General features: G+C 37.9%; 1 protein-coding gene across 4 annotated transcripts in view; it reads right to left on the bottom strand.

Annotated features, from left to right (window-relative positions):
* The window catches only part of trpm7 (transient receptor potential cation channel subfamily M member 7), a 93,843-nt gene that overhangs the window by 42,155 nt on the left and 32,201 nt on the right, over positions 1–19,487 (bottom strand). For all 4 annotated transcript variants that reach the window (XM_033050254.1, XM_033050251.1, XM_033050252.1 and 1 more), the window contains 16 exons: positions 18,319–18,357; positions 16,267–16,465; positions 15,606–15,819; positions 14,566–14,690; positions 14,301–14,472; positions 14,003–14,177; positions 13,112–13,235; positions 11,997–12,069; positions 10,508–10,608; positions 9,142–9,276; positions 7,903–7,956; positions 5,689–5,829; positions 4,254–4,388; positions 2,593–2,873; positions 441–669; positions 112–267 (listed from right to left, as the gene is read on the bottom strand). In XM_033050254.1, the coding sequence (XP_032906145.1) occupies positions 112–267; positions 441–669; positions 2,593–2,873; positions 4,254–4,388; positions 5,689–5,829; positions 7,903–7,956; positions 9,142–9,276; positions 10,508–10,608; positions 11,997–12,069; positions 13,112–13,235; positions 14,003–14,177; positions 14,301–14,472; positions 14,566–14,690; positions 15,606–15,819; positions 16,267–16,465; positions 18,319–18,357 (2,353 nt within the window). The remainder of the gene's footprint in view (positions 1–111; positions 268–440; positions 670–2,592; positions 2,874–4,253; positions 4,389–5,688; positions 5,830–7,902; positions 7,957–9,141; positions 9,277–10,507; positions 10,609–11,996; positions 12,070–13,111; positions 13,236–14,002; positions 14,178–14,300; positions 14,473–14,565; positions 14,691–15,605; positions 15,820–16,266; positions 16,466–18,318; positions 18,358–19,487) is intronic.

Raw genomic sequence — 19,487 nt, 5'->3', positions numbered from 1 at the left:
ATGGGACCAGGGCAAAGTATGAAACAGCTGCATGCCAAGAGTTATGAAAAATATTCTATCCCAATTGTTTCATCACATAAATGACTCGTGTTATATTTGAAACTATCTTACCATTGATATTTGATCAGTTGGACTCTGAAAGTTGTGTTCACTGTCCTCCATGTTCATTTGATGTGCATCCTCAGTTTGAGGAATATGAGACATTTCAGCCTTGGTTTTAAACTCCAGCATGAGAATAGCAGGTGGGAATAGAATACTGAGAATAACCTGCCCCAAAAAAAAGTAAATGTCAACACACGGATTATTCAGGTAATTCTTTCAGTGACTTGTACCTAATGCCTTGGCTTCCATGCCATCTCCTTAGTATGTTCAGATTAGCTAAGTTATCTACTCTTCTTCATTTCTCTTTCCATAAAACATTAGAACATGCAACATTTTACCTTGTACCATGAATTTTTTCTCATATTCAATCTTCCCATCCACATATCTGACAGCAGCATTTGAGTACAGGTGTGTGCTACAAACGGCCGAAGTCTCGAATGGACAGCTAACTTGAGGCAGGTCGAGTTGCTCCAATTCTTCAGTTCATAAGTCAGCAACTTCATGGCCATGGTTTCATCTTGTCTGAATGACTGATCCAGTAAATCAACAGCTAATTGTCCAAATTCACTGAAATACAACAGTAATAAAATCAACAACTGGTTAAGTTTGTATGTAAAATACCGTAAGAAATTGTACTTAAAGAAAACTCAGTTAAAGTGATCAGACACAATATAAGCATACACAGTAGCTCATGCACCATCTTTGATTGCATGCTGACAGAACCCACTTAAACCTTGTACTTGCATGTTTGCAGAGTGAGCTACCAAGGGCAAAGAACAATAGCTTACTTGTTTAAAGTTCAGCTTAATTCAAACACCAGAGGGGTTTTTTTTTTTTTAAACCTACTACTAAGAGGTCTAGGTGAACTTCAAGTTAACACTAAGCACATTATAAACCCAATTAAGGAAAAACAGTAAAAACACCATTAATACTAGTTTACAACATCAAATTGAAATACTCTCTATCTTCCAGCACTCGGAACCTATCAGTAGCTTGACCACATTGAATGCATCCTTATACAAGTTCAGCAGGAATAGAATGCAAACCTCGATTAATTAAGTTTAAACAATCATTCAAGTCTAAATTGACTCTATACTTCCTCCATCTAAAGATAACATCTCATTCCTAAAGGGGCTGTCCCACTGCGGCGGCCTAATTCGCGAGTTCTAAGAGTTTAGGAGTGTTTGAAAAAAATGTCATGTTGAAGACTAGCTTCGACTAGCTTCGGGAAAATTGGACTCCGAATAGTGGAGAGTGAAGAAGACCTCCTTCGATTATGTTGAAGACTATCTACGATTACTTTTGACTATCTACGATTACCTTTGACTACCTTCGATTACCTTCGACTACCCTCGATTACCTACGAATAACATGTCGACCTACTACAACCTACTTCGACTAAACCTACGAGTAAAACAAGCAACGATTTTTTCCATGGCAACCTTTTTTTATTCGCGGGCATTTTTCAACATGTTGAAAAATACGCCGCGACCTAGCTAAGTCCTCGAGTACGCAGGGACTATCCTCGAGCATGAAGGAGAGTTACAAAGACCTCCTAGGACCTCGTGTCGATCATACTGCGAGTATGAGTCGAGGGCAAACTCGCCAGAACTCGAGGATTAGGTCGCCGCAGTGGGACAGCCCCTTAAGAGGGTTTTCCACAAGGGTTGAGGGTTTACACAATATGTCCATACATCCATTCATCAATGACTCGAAAGGCAAAAGTCATAATTTTTCAGACTTTGCCACAAAATTCATTCCCTTGATTCCATCTACTCCCTGACCAATGGCTGACTACCATGTCAATACTGTTGACTACCATGTTATTCAATTTGAACTCCTGCTGAACTTCTGACTATATATTCTCTACATTATTATCACGGTCAACTGTTCACCAATTCACTTTCACAGCTATATCAGAGATGGATAGCATTATCCAGCTTGGAAGTTATAAAATCATTTGGTCAATTATCCGACTGCTGGCTATCATACACTAAATTTTAGTTTGAGCATGGAAATAGGCCCTTCGGTCCACTCCATCAATTCCACGCCGACCATCGATCACCAGTTCACACCCACTGCCTACACACTAGGGGAAATTTTCAGAGGCCAATCCCAGACATCTTTGTGATGTGGTAGGAATCCACAGCACCAGGAGAAAGCTCACCTGGTTCCGAGGAAAACTAGCAAGTTCCACACAGATGGTACCCGAGGTCAGGATCGAACCCGGGTCTCTGACACTGCAAGGCAGCAGGTCTACCAATAGCGCCACTGTGCCATCCTGCTAATAGTTCTAAGATCAGACCATCTACCAGCACTCTGTTAATGGTTTAAAAAAGGAAATACATAAAATCACGCGTAAATCTGAAATGATTCTTTACGTTATACCAGTTAAAATGATTTCAATCACATGAAAGTGACTTCTTCTGAACTCAGCTACAGGAACAAAGTCCCTAGATATCAAAATTACCGTAATTAATAATGACTGACCTAGAAGATTGCTTCAGCTCTTCAGAAGTATCATCAACAACATCACTCTGCTTTGCTTCACATGACATAGATCGATTTAGCTTGCATGCAACTAAAGCTTTAGCCATGGACTCTTCTCCATGTTGCCAAAAGAACATGGCCATTTTCTGCCTCTTCATTAGTACAGCCCACACTAGTAGTTCATTGAAAGGATAGGGAAAACATCCGGTTTCGGGGTCATCAATGTCCACAATTTCATCTTTGGCTCTCTTTTTCTTTCCCTGATCAACAGAGGATTCAGGCTAATAAAGCAAAAATACAGAGTCAGCATTTCCTTTGCTAAAAACAGAGTAAAAAAAGTAAGTTAACATAAGATAACAATATGCTCGGTGATTCAAATCAAATTGGTTGCTAATTTACTAATGATATGTGCACCTGTCTATTTAAACTGCAAATCTGTGGAGAGTGCAACATTAGACCTGTTGACTTACCGGCTGTCACAATGATTCATTAGATCACCTGCTTCTGAGTCTCTGGCTTCTCAGCTACTCCTGGACCTATCAGTTGCTTGACCCCGTCTCAGATCCAAGCATTTCTGCTGCAGAATTTTGAAAGCTACCATAATTGTCTACATCTCAAAAGATGAGATAGTACTGATGAGGATGTAAACAAGATTCACTGGGATCTTGCATGGATGAGGCATTTGTGAGGAGACTGGAAAAGCTAGGTCTATGTTCCCTGTTGTGGGGAGGTGGTTAAGAGGGGACACGATTGAGGCATATAAAATTGAGGGGTATAGATAAGGTAGATAGCATCTCAAAGGTTGATAAAACTATAGGTTAAGAGGGGATTGATTTGAAGGGAACCTATCACCTAGAGAGTAGAGAGTACCTGGTATACGCTGCTGGAGAGAGTGGTGAAAGCAGAGTTGCTGACGTAATTTGCGTATCTAAGCAGGCACTTGCATTGCAGCGGCACAGAATGCTATAGGCCAAGTGCTGAAAGATGGAATCAATATGGATGGGTGCCCACTGTCTGGCGTGTACATGGTGGGCTGCACAATCTCTTTCTGAACTGTATTACAACAAGCTTGGGAAACTTCTGCTTCTTATGAAAAGTATCTTGCAAAATGGTGGGCACTTACTCTAACATACATTTTAGTCTGAAGAAGGGTCTCGACCCGAAACGTCGTCAATTCCTTCACTCCAGAGATGCTGCCTCACCCGTTGAGTTACTCCAGCACTGTGTCTACCTTCGATTTAAACCAGCATCTGCAGTTCTTTCTTACACATTTTTAAGAACAATGCATACATAGTTTTGTAAGATCATTGAAATTCTTGCTAAGTTTAAAGAGATTCCAGATAGAGAAAAATACTCAGCAGAGCAATGAGCATCAGTTCATTGGATTATAGGATTAATAGTGCAAGAACAAAGATTTTAGGTAGCAGAATGCCATGGCATTCTTTAAATACATTTTTCAAATAAACCGAATAAAAACATGAATAAACTAAAATAAAATAAAATGTTCCTTAGACCGCAAGCTGATGCCTATATCATTGAAATCTATGCACAGTGTGACAACTCGGTTGTGATGAGAGTATGTTTTTCTGTGTTTAAAATCTAGCAGGTAGTGCATTCACCTCCTCTATCTGCCAAACGTATCATGCCATGTTTCCCAGTACCTTAAGTTTATAAGGTTGTGCAGTCTTAATGAAGTGATTATGTCGAGTCTTTTCCTTTTTGTCTGCTCGATTAGTCAGTGACTCCTGGTGCTTGCGTAGCTGAGGTATACTGCTTGATGAATGCCGCCCAGATCTCTGGATTAAAAGGGTAAAGGAATACTCATTAAAATTTTCCAATGACATTCAAGTGTTACATGAGTTTAGATGTTAGGGCTGAACATACTCTCCTGCTTTATGGTCACTTTAATTAACAAGAGTTTTAAATTCCCACTATTTTATTTGAATTGCTTTGTGGTCCCTGAATTATATGTCCAGGCTTCTGGATTATTAATTCAGTAACCACAAAGAAATTCCATCAGACTGGTATTTTGGGTACACAAAATTGCTGGGGAAACTCAGCGGGTGCAGCAGCATCTATGGAGCGAAGGAAATAGGCGACGTTTCGGGCCGAAACCCTTCTTCAGACTGATGGGGGGTGGGGAGAAGGAAGGAAAAGGGGAGGAGGAGGAGGAGCCCGAGGGTGGGCGGATGGGAGGGTGGGAGGAGACAGCTAGAGGGTTAAGGAAGGGGAGGAGACAGCAAGGGCTAGCAAAATTAGGCATCTTGGGCATCTGAGTATCAGATGAAATTTACCATAGGGATATGAGAGATGATGCAATTTAGGATGAATAATAATCAGTTATTAAATATTAAAACCTTTTCAGATATAAAAACAAACAGTCTTGAAGGTTCAAAGGGACTGAATATACTTAAAAGTGGCCAGAGATATTGCAGGGAATATTCTTAAAACGCTGAAGTTTATTAGAACGTGAAATGACTAAACAGCTACGATGGACAAAACAGAATGCACATTTCTTTACAAAAATATATATAAGGAATTGAAAAACAAGTTTGAGTAAACCCAAGAGATTGAAAGTATGAAGATATCTTTATTAAAAGTTGATTTGAAACTAAGAGCTTCATGAAAAGGTATTACCCGATGCAATTATTTCTGATTCCCTTACATGCATCTATTGACAAACATGCCAACACAACTATTAGTTTGCCTAAAGCAGAACTTGAGCAGCATTTTGTCATAACAGGATTGAATATATAAATTTACTTCAATTCTAATGTCATTTTAACATGTTTATAAATGTAGAAAATAATTTCTGATCAAAATCAAAAGCTAAAACCAAGTGCTACAATCCATAGATAACATTGTGAGCAAATGAGAAATATTGCATCTTTATATTCTCCACTTTATTTCCACATGGTGAGCTACTTGGCAGGCTGGGGCATTAGGATAAATGAGCAATAACTTGCAGTCAAGCATAGAACATTATCAACTCTGCATGTGCTTCAAAAACCCTTGTTGTTCATTTGTAAGTCATTAAATTGAGCTAGCTGACTATACTTCATATACATTAAATATTCTGGAAGGCAAAGAGCATACCCGAGTGGGTCCATGAAGATTGTTGTAGATAATTCTGAAACGTTTCCTTGTGTACGTACATCGATATGTTCCACCCATAAGATATTCGATGACAAGACCCACATCAATCAAAGTGATTTTATAATCTGAAGGAAGATTCCCCTATGAAACATAAATCAAAATTATTAATTCCATGATCAGTGAAATTTCACCCTCAGGGAAGTAATAATGGGTTAAGATCAATGCATCTTTCTAACATAGCTTAGTGGCTCAACTTAAAATATGAAAAGGCATCACCAAAAGCAATTGATAAAAATCCAAATTCCTCCAGTGAACCATTTTCAAACCTGACCTCCGTAGTAGTTTTTGAAGATTATGCACGTCCTGTGCTCTTTGTAGGTATGTTGCAAAGCCTACCTGAAGCGTCGCTGAAAATCTGTCGCTGCGGGTGTGCGCGATTTTGGCGCCGTTTAGAGGGGGGCGGGTTTAAAACGCGATTTTCTCTAGGCTGTTCAAATCGAAGATGTTCAGCCTAGTTAATTATTAACGAAAAATCGCTGGAAGACCCCGTCGCAAAAGCTATTATTAGTTTTAAAGGCCTCGTATAATAGTTATAGTAGTTTAAAAATCAATCTCTAAACCCGCGACCACCGGCAGCTGTCAGGGTCGCATAGAGCAAATAACAGAAGGTAGGCTGCTTATTTTTACATTAAAAAGGGCTTCTTAAGATCCCTTTATACAAAGTTTAATATTGCGAGTAGCTCATTTTGGGCCCATTATATCCCGCAGTATTTTTCTGGGCATTTGAGGCACAAATCTACCGCAATGTGAACGTTCTAAACCAGCGCGTTCACAGGATCCCACTAGAAAGCTGATTTAAAATGGACTTTAATTTACAGCAATTGAACACTAAATTCCTTCCATTTGGCCTATAAATTAATGTAAATGAGATTTAAAAATCATGTTTTATTGTGAATTATTTATGAATATTATTTGGACACAGGCTATTTAAAAATGTTAATCATTTATTAAGAAATGGATAGATGTTTAGATCTAGTAATTGAAGTTTGAAATTAGCTACACTTGGGTAACTAACTAATTATATGCTTTAATTTCAGGTCATCCAAGTAAGATTATTTTATATTTGTTTCAGAATGGTTCAATCTACGATAACTGAAAATTTCATTCAGTTCTCTTAATTTTTAAGAAGGTTATGGGCTTTTGACTGCACACGATCACAGCTTTTTTGTTATGTCCATAGAAAATCAATAGGGAACAAGATGCTAATTTCCGAGTATGAAAATGGCCATAACTTTTTTAATACTTGAGATATGAAAGTGAATTAGGTGTCAAATTAAACTTCTTTTTATGCTTTATCTGATGGGATAAATTACAGACTTGATTTTTTAAATCTCAAAATGTTGTAACATTGCTACTCTTTGGTTTCCAGCCACACCCCAAGGATGTGCTGGTGAGAAGGTTAATTGGCACTGTAAATCACCCCACTATATATATATATATATATATATATATATATGTGCTAGAATCTGAGCAGAAATTGTGGGGGATTAAAATGGGCTGAGTGTAAGGCTAGTGTAAATTGATGTTTGATGACCTGCATGGATATGTTAGGCTAAGGCTTGTTTCCATACTGTCTGACTATGACTCAACGAGGCTGAACTCTTCCTTCAAGTATTCTACTGGACATAACCGAGCATAAATAGCTTCAATTCAAAATGACATTTCTTACTAACAAAACAATGCCATTAAAGAGATGTTGGAAGAAAATCATCTTTATTTTACAAATATCATTGTCATACACATCTATAACAGGTAATTGCAGAAAGCAAGAAAAATGATCCATCTACTTGTTTTTCCCTTCTCTTTCAATATCTGTCTGTACTTATCACTCACGGCCTCCCATCACCCTCGTCATTCAATTGCACCCATCTCCTGACAACCCATGCCTCTCCTCTCTACGCTCACAGTCCTGATGCTGCGCCTCGACCCAAAACATCGACTGTCCCTTGGCCTTCACAGTTGTTGTTTGATAGACTGAGTTCCCCCAGTAGTTCATTTTTTCCTCCAAATTCCATCATCTGTGTGTGTCAGTCTTTACTTGGACATATCGGTTCAACTATCATTGTAAAATATGTATTCTAAAGCTATTTAAACATTGGTGCGAGATCTCAGTATGTAGTTACAAAGCTCAAAGACTAGCAAGAGTAAGATTACCTGTTTAACATCTCTCACTAGATGAAGCAATGTTGGATTAGTTGGCCCTTGTTTCTGCATTGAAAGAGCACAAAAATAAAAATGCAGTTATCCAGCATCGGTCAGGAAAGGCAGAGTAAATATTTTTTCATTGCCCACTTCTACAGAATGTCACCAATTTTCAGCAGAGCTAACAAATAGCTCCCATTGGATGTTTATGTTAAATTTTATTTTATGTGGCTGAATTGTGTATTGTTGTTTTTCTCACTGTATGGTAACTCAAATTTTACTGTACCTTAATTGGTACGTGACAATTAAAATGATTCTTGAATCTTGAAATAACTTCTGTATTTGAAAGACGTTTGTATTAATTCATCCTTATAATGTTCACTGTAAAGTACTCTTGAAGTTCAATGTATAGCCACAAACAAACAGAACATACATTTTGGATTAATCAATGTATTAACTAACTCTCTCTCTTTAATTTGATACAAGGTCATACATCCCAGTTTATGTTCTTACAGATCAATTAGAAATACACAAAGTATGAAATCCTAAATATTTTCTATACACATAATGCAACACCCCAAACAACTATTGCATTGTAATGCCAAAGCATTAACCATTATTTTTCGTTATTGAAAATTTGCAGAAACTGCAAGCAAAAATTCAGCAGGTCAGGTAACATCAGTGGAATGGGAAACAGAGTTAATCTTTCATGCTGAAGCTCCTGTTCCAGTGCAGTGACAGGCATACATGTCGGTACAAAACAGGGATACAGACGTCCTCGTATCCCTATCGTTAGCGCATCTTCCCCAGCCAACAATGGGCCATTATGAACTCAACCCTTCCTGAGGTAATTTGTTCTGACCCTTTTACAATACAATACAATACAATACAATACAATACAAATTTATTGTCATTTGAGCCCCAGTGAGACTCAAACGAAATTTTGTTTCCACAGCCATACAAACAAAAACAATGTCCTACAGACATACACTTTTTATCGCATTTTATCGCATCCAATTGCCCCCCCCCCCCCCCCCACCTCTATCTTTCAGTCTGAAGGGTTCCAACTCAAAATGTCACCTATTCCTTGTTTCCAGAAATGCTGCCTGACCCACTGAGTTACTCCAGCATTTTGTGTCTATCTTACTTTTTCATAGTTGCTCCCCGCACTGCTAAGTGTTTCCAACGTTTTATGTTTTTATTTCAGATTTGCAGTATTTGTAGTTTTGCTTTGACATTCCTTCCACTTACTGTATTGTACAACTCTTCAAGTCTAGGGATTGTGAGGAACTTGTGCATGCTAACGCCATTTTCAATGAGAAGTTTCACAAATTCCACTCTGTCCATGACAAGAGCATCCAACATCGCTTGTTCAAGGGATCCAACCTGAAACATTCAATAACAATTAGAGATTGACCTAAAAAAGGTATGCTAAATGCCCACACCTATCTAAATAGAACCTAATTAGAAAATAATTGAATATATAAAGTTTTGAATTCAACAGGCAACAATTCCATTGTTACCTTTAGAAATAAGCATTATAAAATTAAAATCAACTTGAAATGTTGAAACAAGTCTTCTGCTGAGACCTGCTGGACATACCGATAATTAGGCAATCTCAGGCAGAGGTTTTAGTGTTTCCTTCTGCATAGCTCAGCTATAAACAGAATGAAATCAGCGAGAAAAGTTAAATTTTAACAATTTTATTTTTCAGAAATCCTAAGTGATTTCTAATGTTCGTGATTTCAAGATTATCAAACACTCAAAAAAAGTATGACGGTAAGAGACACAAGAAACTGCAGAAGCTGGAATCTTGAGCAAAAATCAAAATGCTGGGGGAACTCTGTGGGTCTGGCAGCATTTGTGGAGGGACAAGAACAGAGGACGTTTTAGGTCAGGACCCTTCTTCAGATTGATGGAGTAGGGAGGCGAAAGTTGGAAAAGAGAGAAGTAGATGGGGCAGAGTTGGCAATTGATAGGTGGATATAGACGAGGGGTCTATATCCACCTATGCCGATTAGCGGATGAGTGCAGTAAGTGACAAAGGTTGGAGGTGTAATGAAGACAAAAGTATGTCAGATAAGTGTGGAATGGGAAGGGCGTAAAGGGAAAATATGGGACTCAGGGATGGGAGATTTGCATGCAGAGGAGGGCAAAGGAGCAGGGTGACTAAGGTTGTGGAAGAACAATGTGCACATTGGGGTGGGAGGTTAGGGGAAAAAAGAGTGGAGGCGGTTACTCGAAATTTGGAGAATTCAATGTTCATTCCGTTGGATTGTAGGCTATCCAAGGGGAAATATGAAGTACTATTCTTCCAGTTTGCACGTGGCCTAACTCTGCCAATGGAGGCCAAGGACAAAAAGGTCGGTATGGGAACAGGCAGGAGTCACGTTTCTTTGTTGTTGATGTAATTCCCGTCACTACAGCGAGTCAGAAGTCCTGTACCTCGATGAGCTGGGAGCCAGACTCCCAGGTAAAAAACTATGCTGTAGTTTGGGTTAGGAGAAATAGCATAGCCCAGGTAGCAGACAAACAGCAAACACAGGATAGCAGAAGATTTGCTTCATTCATTTCTCTCTCTCTGGTTGAATATAATTTTTCTTAAATGTGTACATACCTGCCACTGCTGCCCATAAACAAATGTATGATTCTTGGCAATATCCACTCTGTCCCAGGCAAGTGTTAAGATCAATTGATTAAATGCAGAAGAATTGGTACCTGAATAAACAGTTAAAGGTTTAGGGAAATAGGAGTTTTGAGAACTGGAGTAGGTTCTAGAAATAATTCCATTTTCTTATTCCAAACAACAAAAATGTGTTCCTCTTGACTATCATTTCACACTCAGAGTAGACCATCAACAGCAAAAATAATTGTTACTGTTATGGTCAGCTTGATTTTTAGGCTAAATATGGAATGATTCCATAGCTGACAGATTAAGGCAATACCCCTAATAATCAAAGTCGCTGGTCGCAATGCTCCAAGTAATTAATACATCTTTATATATATTCTGTGAGCAACTATCTGCAAGAGTAGATCTGGAAGAATTTATAATGGGGAAGCAGGAAAATGGCAGAGCAAACATCCAAATGTCTAAATAACTTCCCAGAAGTGTAAAGAAACCATGAATCTAATGAGGCTGAAGTAAAGAACATTAGTAAGAAAATGGTGCAAAAGTTTTTGATAAATCCCCAAGGCTTGATAATTTCAAATCAGTTGTAAAGGAGGAGCCTTGGAGACAATGGTTGTATTGGTTACCATTTCCAGGATCAGAGCAGAAATCAAGTCAAGTCAAGTTTATTCGTCACATACACATACGAGATGTGCAGTGAAATGAAAAGTGGCAATGCTCGCGGACTTTGTGCAAAAAGACAAACAAACAACCAAACAAACTATAAACACAATCATAAACACACATATTCTTTTACATAATAAATATTGGAAGGAAAAACGTTCAGTATAGTTAGTCCCTGGTGAGAAAGGCATTTACAGTCCGAAATGCAGACAAAGGAGGAAATATGGCAGAAAGGAAGCCATGCTTTAGGAAGGATGATATTTCAGAAAATTTGGAGCAGATGTGGCTGAGATGGAGAAATTGGGAAAAGGGGATGACACCATAATAGAAACAATGTGGGAGGAAATATGGTCAAGATAGCTGTGGGATTTGTGGGTTTATCGAAGAATAGCAATATAATGTAGTTTATTTTGGCTTCTGCTCTAATCCCATTTGTCTACGGGTCATCTTTCGTTTTATGACAAGAGATTTAGGATTGAAGGGATAGATTTCTTCATTAAAAGGGTGATGACCATGCAGAATCTGGAACAATTTGGTACACTGCTGTATTGTTACTGAAAATATATATTTAAGCACCAGTTTGATAAACGTCTGTACACAGAACTCATCAAGAAGACCACTTAACACCATACACTTTATTGCAAAATTAAATCAAAGGTGGATCTTAAACTTTCTTAAATATCCTTTTAAGGAACAAATTTTACTATGAATACATCTCACCTACAATGTAATAAAACAAAGCCAAGATCTCAGCACCAAATAAAATGAGATTAAGAATGGTGTTATTGAAGCTGGTCAAGCTCAGCATACTTGCCTTTTAACAATGCTGTTAGAATGGCCACATCTATATCTTGGTGTTCCTCTGCCCCAATGTGATATACAGTAATCTGAAAATGTAAAATAACATGTTCGATCTCTTCTCCTTAATGAAGCCATTGGTAATGATTTTTCCATGAAAGTTACAACATAGATGCTACTTCTATTATTATAGACAAGGTTTGTGCAGGTATCAAATTCAAGTAGGTGGATATCCATCTCAGCTGTGCCTAAACATTCCCCCAATCAATACCTACATGCACTTTTGGAGAGGAGGCTACTAATTTGTTTAGGATTTGAGTATATACTATAGAGACATGCAGGGTAAAATATAGAGGAAATTTCAACGCTTTCAACACAAATAAATTATTGGTTGTGAAAGAAAAGGCATGGATCACGTTTCCCTTTGATAAGTGGAAGAGTCATTATATTAGTTTAAGATGTCAAGAATGCAATGAGAAAATAGTTCTTTGCTCATTAAAAGTTAATCTGTGGCATTCTTTACCCAGGTTCAATGGATAAATACAGGGTTACATTCCATAAACCCTTTACGCAAGTCAGATTTTATGCAAGTTGGAATCACCTTAAAACTAGGTAGAAACAAAGAAATGCATGCGAGGCCTTCCTCACGAGCTGTCGTACCGTCCGTTGACGTGGCTGTTGTTGCAGCTCGCATTGTAGCCCCTGACCGACAGCGCTTTCTTCAGGTTGCTGCCGACAGGATGTGATCGGTCACCGTCTGTCCCCCCCACCAGTTGTCGCTTTTTCCTGGCGCCCCCCCCCTCCACCACCATATCCCTCCCCTGCCTAACCAATGTTTTCATCCTGAGCAAATACTGCCTTGCTAGAATATGTTCAGCCCTAGTATTGCATTATGAGCATCACCTATCACCAGTGCCAGTTTTCCTCATTCCCAATACAAAGTCTTAAAAGTTCAAGCAAGGAGCATGAAAAAAAAACTAATTTGTGAAAAACCAAGGACCTTTACCAAATTCATCCTCGTTAACAGGGTGCAGATATCCCTATTTTATTGCTACGGATCAAATTCAGATCTGGACTTGAAAAATATATAATTTACTAGCTCGCTACAACATACTTTTATGGCAAACTTACAAGTTCTCTAGCCTTCATACATTCCATCAGAGTCTGGAATAAATGATATGCTTCATTTTGGCTGAAGTTAAAAGTCTTTTTGATTGTGGTGAGGATTTCCAATTCCAACCCATCAGGAAGCATACTGGTGGGGAACCAAACAGTCATAATTAATCAGTAAAGTCAGCCAAGCATATTGAATTAGTTATAAAATATTCTAAATAGGTTATTCAAGATAAATAATTTCACAAATCCAGATTTAATGCAGGAAAACAAACTTGTTAATTGGTTACAAGCTAATTCACGATTCCACAAGCTAAATATTGTTGGCCTGATTGATCAATAATGTAAACCTTGCAAATTCATAAAACTCTTATTACTCTTTGCCTCACATCAGTCTTTCTTCACACAAATTAACCTTCTAGCCTCGTATTGAATAAATGGCATTGGTGTGTGCTCCAGGATTAAAGGACTTCAACATAGAAAGTGAAAGAGACTACTTTTGCAGATTGGTAAGTTGTTAACAAGGAAGTGACAATTTTTACAAATCACTGGTGGCTAGAATCAATTTTCAGACTTAAATATTTTGCTTCGGTCTCGTGTTAAAACTGTCTTTTTTATGCAAAACTAGATATTTGGATAAGGGATTTGTCAAAAGTAGTTAACTGGGTAGTGTTTAATTAAAAGAGAGCGATCAGAAGAAGTGGCTCAGACAGGTAATCTCATATTCCACGAGACAGTTAAGCATTACTGTAATTTCCATACTTCAGTGAGACATGAGCACGCATAATTATATAAAAGGTACAAGTGGATACACCCCACATTCAGTTTTCCTGAGTGAGAAACACTGTCTAGGCACAGATGACTGTGAAGTTTGTTTCCTTTGTTGAATAAATTGCATCAGTAACTTACCCTCCCTCCTCAGTCTGCTTGTGCACATAGGCCAGCAGGTCTGCAGCTCGCCCAGTCCCTTCACAAACAACCACAGGTACAGGGGGTGTCTCTAGCAGGTATTCGAGCACAGTGAGGATGACATTAGGACCACCCTCAAATATTAAAGCAACTACTGGTACACCTTGGACTATACCTGTAAAATCAAAGTAACAAATGAATATTTCTCATCGATATTCACCAGGGAGAAGGATATGGATGCAGAGAGTTAAGGGAAGAATTTGCTGATATTATGATTATAAATGTCTGCAGAACTAACTTGCATGAATCTTCTGCTGGTTGATGTGTTTTTCTAGTTCTCTCCGAAGCTTAACTTCAGCACCATATTTCCCAACTGTGCCATCATCCACCAGAATGAAATGGGAATGCAAACTATTTAGAACATTCAATTTACTCAGAGGGTTTAACAAGGTCTGGTATGGTACAATAACCTGAAAACACAGAAATGTTGTTACATCAAAAAGTATTTAAAACCAGACTAAAATTCAACAATGCTCAATTCAACTTGAAATGTAACCCCTTACATCTCTTCCAATGAGGTCATTCCTATTTTCAATAACACCCCAAGGGGCAATTCCAATTGTACAAATCTTCCGAGAAGATCGTGAAATATGTTCTTTCAGTGCATCACCAACGTGTTTCACAACACCTAAGAAGAAGAAATATTACATTTAACACAACGAAACACCAAATTTAAACTTTTGATGCGCTAGTACAGTCCAAGGGACCAAACAGAGAGACATAAACCTTGCTTATATGGATTTTTTTTAATACAAATTTAAACAAATCTCTTTCATTCTCCTAGTTTGTTACAGCATGCTACAGTGGGATGACAATCCATATTTAGTCCTTATTGTAGCATAGATAAATATCCTTGTTATCCGCTCACTTGCCACCTATGGATATGCATACTCATGGGGTCAGTGAAAAACCCCATCTCAATATATTTTTTGAATACCTATATCCATATACATGCATGAATGAAATAAATCATTGTCTATAAATGAATCAGTAGGCAGACCACTTATGGCAAGTATCTTGCTGTGATGTTTTAATATAGTCTTTGTTTTCTAGACACAACTTGAGATTTCAAACTAATCATTGCCTGTAAGTTTCATTGGAAATAGCTAAGAATAGGCATGTCAGCCTTATAATTTGCAACTATTAATCAAAGCTCGTGCATCCTGCTGTAAATTTTGATGAGTCAGTAAAAAATGTTTATTTAATCAATAACATAACTAAATATTTCTTCAATGCAGTCAACATTAATTTGCACACTATCGTGCATTATCTGGAAGCAATGGCCTATTTCAAGCATTGTCCAATTAGTTAACTCATTGGAATCAAAAATTAAAGGTGGTCTTTAAAAATGTTAAAGTAAACACACAAAAGTGTGTGATGTTGCAAGTATTTAACAAGTCCCTCACAATTCAGCTAGTCTTCTGATCAAATGTATAAGTTGGTGACAAGTGACACACAGATAGGAAATTTGGCAGAAAATCATTGCGGGGCAACATCTAAGTCAGGATTTAAACTTCAATGCTTCAAAGCTTCTTTGTATTACCTGCGTTCACCCCTCCAGTTAGAATCCAAGCCCCTGTGGTGACTGCTGCCTTGATCAAGCCTTTTCCAACAACTTGCTTAATGCGTGGATGGAGTTCGAAGTTTTGCATTCCTCCATGCACAGATATGACAAGTTTAGGTAGCTCCATCTGCCATTCTTTCAGCATTAGTTTTAAAGCAGCTTCAGGTTTCGTGTCATAGGATAATCGCACATACTGCATCAATTCAAAACAAAAGGAAAGTTATGGGAAAATGTTTAAACTTCTAACAATATAAATGTTTGTATGAAACACAGGACACACTTGCCATGATAGCACCTCCTCATGTGGCAGTCTTAATCAAATATTAATTATTTCAAAGTAATTCATCACATATACGGGGAAGTGGGACCACAAAGGAAAAGAATCAAAGATGTTCTCAAACTCTCCTTGGAAAAGTGCAACGATTGCCACTATCTCCTGGGAATCCCTGGACACGAGCACCCCACAAAGGGGCATTCAGGATGGCACAGAGTATATCCAAAAATAACCTCAAGGTAAATAGTAGATAGCAAATGACTTAGGACCATGATATTATTAGCCTCTAGTTTCTAAATAACGTTTTGTCCATCATTTTAAGTCAAATTTAACAAATTTACAAGGAAGATCGCAAATTTTACAAACCTTGGCCCTGTAAGAATGTGACCCTCCCTGAAAATTAATGACTCCATAAGCATCTGTTGAACTCTCATTGGTGTGTTTCTCCACTGACCATTCTTCTTTCTCCAAGTTTGCAGTTTCACCCAGTTTTATATCGGAGTATTTCATTGCCAGACTTGCAGTGAAGCCAAGGTGCTGCCGGACCAATCGCCCACAGCAACACCTGTAAGGAAGTAATAGATGGGGAATTATGGATTAGTAAGTACAACATATAGATTTGTTGTTGGATTAATATCATTGAATTTTGTCAAAGGAGAATACACATTTCCTTGGAAAAGATCCATTTTAAACAGCATTAAATGACAATCATAAATTCATTGCAAGGGAAACAACACTGAAGGATACGTATGAGAAAGAAAAAATATAGGAATATGGGGGAAATGCTGTGCAATTGGATTGGGATAGATGCTCTGAAGAGGCTTGCACTTTTACAAAAGGGATAAGCTTTATTGTCATCCTTTCACAATTTTATTCATCTGTATATGCTCTGAACAACAACAAAAAGTATCAACGCAAAGTATCGTCTTTAACGTACTTTGGATTATCACGGAATCAGTGATTTTCAGCACACAATGCTACCTGACTTATTATGCCCATGTCAGTCAAAGGTCATGGCTCCTCAAGCCAGGTACTAATTAAAATACGATTAGTTTTCCTCTCTCTACCACCCATTTGGATGCCAGTTTAATTGTTACAACACTGTAGCAAGCAAGAATGTCATTGTCCTTATCTGGGACACATGACAATAAAACTCTCTTGACTTGACTTATTAAATCAATAAAGTGTTCTCAACTCTCCTCCAATTCTTTCAACAATGAATTCATATTTATATTCCCTTAGATCGTGAAAGGCACCATGTAAATAAATATCTTCCAAATCCACAGCCAAAAATTTGGAGTTTTGCTCGTACCGTTATGTAAACCAAAAATTCCTAGAGTCTCATTCTCTGGTAATGAGACAGACTACCAGAAATTCAAGCAGCAATACACATGCCAAATACATCCTTATCACCCATTTTGAAAAAAAAAAAGAATTGTGTTAAATTGTTCATTGAGCCTTAATTCTTTCAGTTGTAAGTGGTAATCACTTGCTTTAAAGCAAGGTGATATCATTTAAGTACAATTTTAACATTGGAGTGGTCATTTTACCAAGTTCAGCATTAAAAAGGAATTAAAGAATGCATTTGACTTCTGCAAATGTCAAGTAGAGCACATTCATAAGATGAATGAAACATGTTGAACTTGGCTTCAATTACACACACACACAATATTCTAGCAGCCATTCACTTTGATGAGATTTACATTCTAATAAACCAGATTCAAGATGCAATTGCTGTGAATTTACTACAGGAACAACATTAATGTTTTAAAAGCAGCAGAAACTCGACTAAATGATTGTGGAAAAACAGCAGCAAAATTAAACACTTCAACCTTTCCAAGCGTAGCTCTGCACATCTCATTAGCATCACTCAATCTAATTCAGTCTAAAGGCATTTTCTAATGTGTTCATTTTGCTAATATGTTCAAATGAAAATTCATGTTATCCACTAAGGCAGGACAATGTTCTCGGGGTCAAATGCTCCAAATCCAATTCTACATCCAGCATCCTGGGCTTTGTGGTAATTTTAAGATACACAACTTCTACAATCCCCGCACATTAACACCATCCTACACACACACACACACACACACAAGACAATTTACATTTATTTATACCAAGCCAATTAACCTACATCATTGTACGTCGTTGGAGTGTGGGATCAAACCGAAAATCTCGGAGAAAACCCAAGCGCTTACAGAGAGAACATACAAACTCCGTACAACAGCACCCGTAGTCGGGATCGAACCTGGGTCTCTGGCGCTGTAAGCGCTGTTAGGCAGCAACTGTACTGCTGTGCCACCATGCCGCAATAAATGAATTCAAATCAGGAGTGCTCCTCCTGACATACAGATAGACACTAGAACTTCATTGTTTTAAACAATTCTGAAAATAAAACCTCATTAAAATAAAACTCACCTTACCAACTGCTGGCATATCTGACATCCTGGAAGACATCTGAAACCAGAAGCAATACATTTGAACTTTTGCAGAGATTCCGATTGCACATACAATAGATAATAAGGAGTGTGTTTGTCAATACATACAATAGCAATAAATCAGCAGCAGACTGGGCTCCACATAGACAAATTTAAATTCAGTTAATGCAATGAAAATAATGCCTTCATGGTTTGGAATCTTTCCAGAATGAATAGAATTCAGATACATCAATAGCATGTGTTTTATTTAAGCAATCAGTTGAGCACTATTATCTAACAAAAGTTGAAACTCAGTAGACTATCTGTACAAATTAGTACAGTGTATTTTATTCAGTCTGTTTTAGAACCCTAGTAAGACCATACCTGGGATACTTTGAACAGTTTTGTTCAGGGAGGGAGTGTAGCAAAGATTCGACGGACTGGCTCATGGGTTGGCAAGTTGTGTTGTAGTGAGACACTGAGTGGGACTGTATCGTCAAGAATTTAGAAGGATGAGAGGTCTTATTAGATGTTACTAATATTCTTAACTGGGTGGATATAGGGAGAAGCTTTCCCCGAGCTAAACCGAGAATAACGGGACGCTGTTTCAGAATCAGACGAAGCCATTTAGGACTGAGATGAAAAAATTCTTCACTCAAAGGGTGGTAAATATTTGCAATTCTCCACCTCACGCCATTGAGGATGAAATGAAGATTCACCAGACTATATTCATGAAATGATTACGCTACCCGAGTAATCATTTCATGAATGATTAATCCAATAATCAGAGTTTGAAACCCTCCATTGTAGTTGTAGATTTTAAATTAAATTGATAATGTCAAATGTTAAAAAACTCATCAGGAATGGTGACCACAAAAAAAACTGGTTGTCACAAAACTCATCTGGTTCACCAATGTCTTTCATGGGTAAATCTATCATCTTCGCTCATGTGACCTACATGACTCCAGACTCAATGTACTTGACTTGTAAATTCCCTGTGAAGCAGTAGAAAAAAACACTTGGTTTGTGGGCAGTTAGGTATAGACAAAAAAAATCGGCATTGCAAGCAACTCACAACTCCAAACAAGAATAAATAAAATCCAAGTGTCTCACGAAGAACAATAAGCGAGTTCGTTATTCGGACTGCGCATGCCCAGGTCAAAGTTCATC

The sequence above is a fragment of the Amblyraja radiata genome, chromosome 34, assembly GCF_010909765.2.
Source record: "Amblyraja radiata isolate CabotCenter1 chromosome 34, sAmbRad1.1.pri, whole genome shotgun sequence".
In the NCBI taxonomy this organism is placed as follows: domain Eukaryota; kingdom Metazoa; phylum Chordata; class Chondrichthyes; order Rajiformes; family Rajidae; genus Amblyraja; species Amblyraja radiata.
Note: the sequence above shows the minus strand (reverse complement) of the source record. Positions and strands in the feature narration are given on the sequence as shown.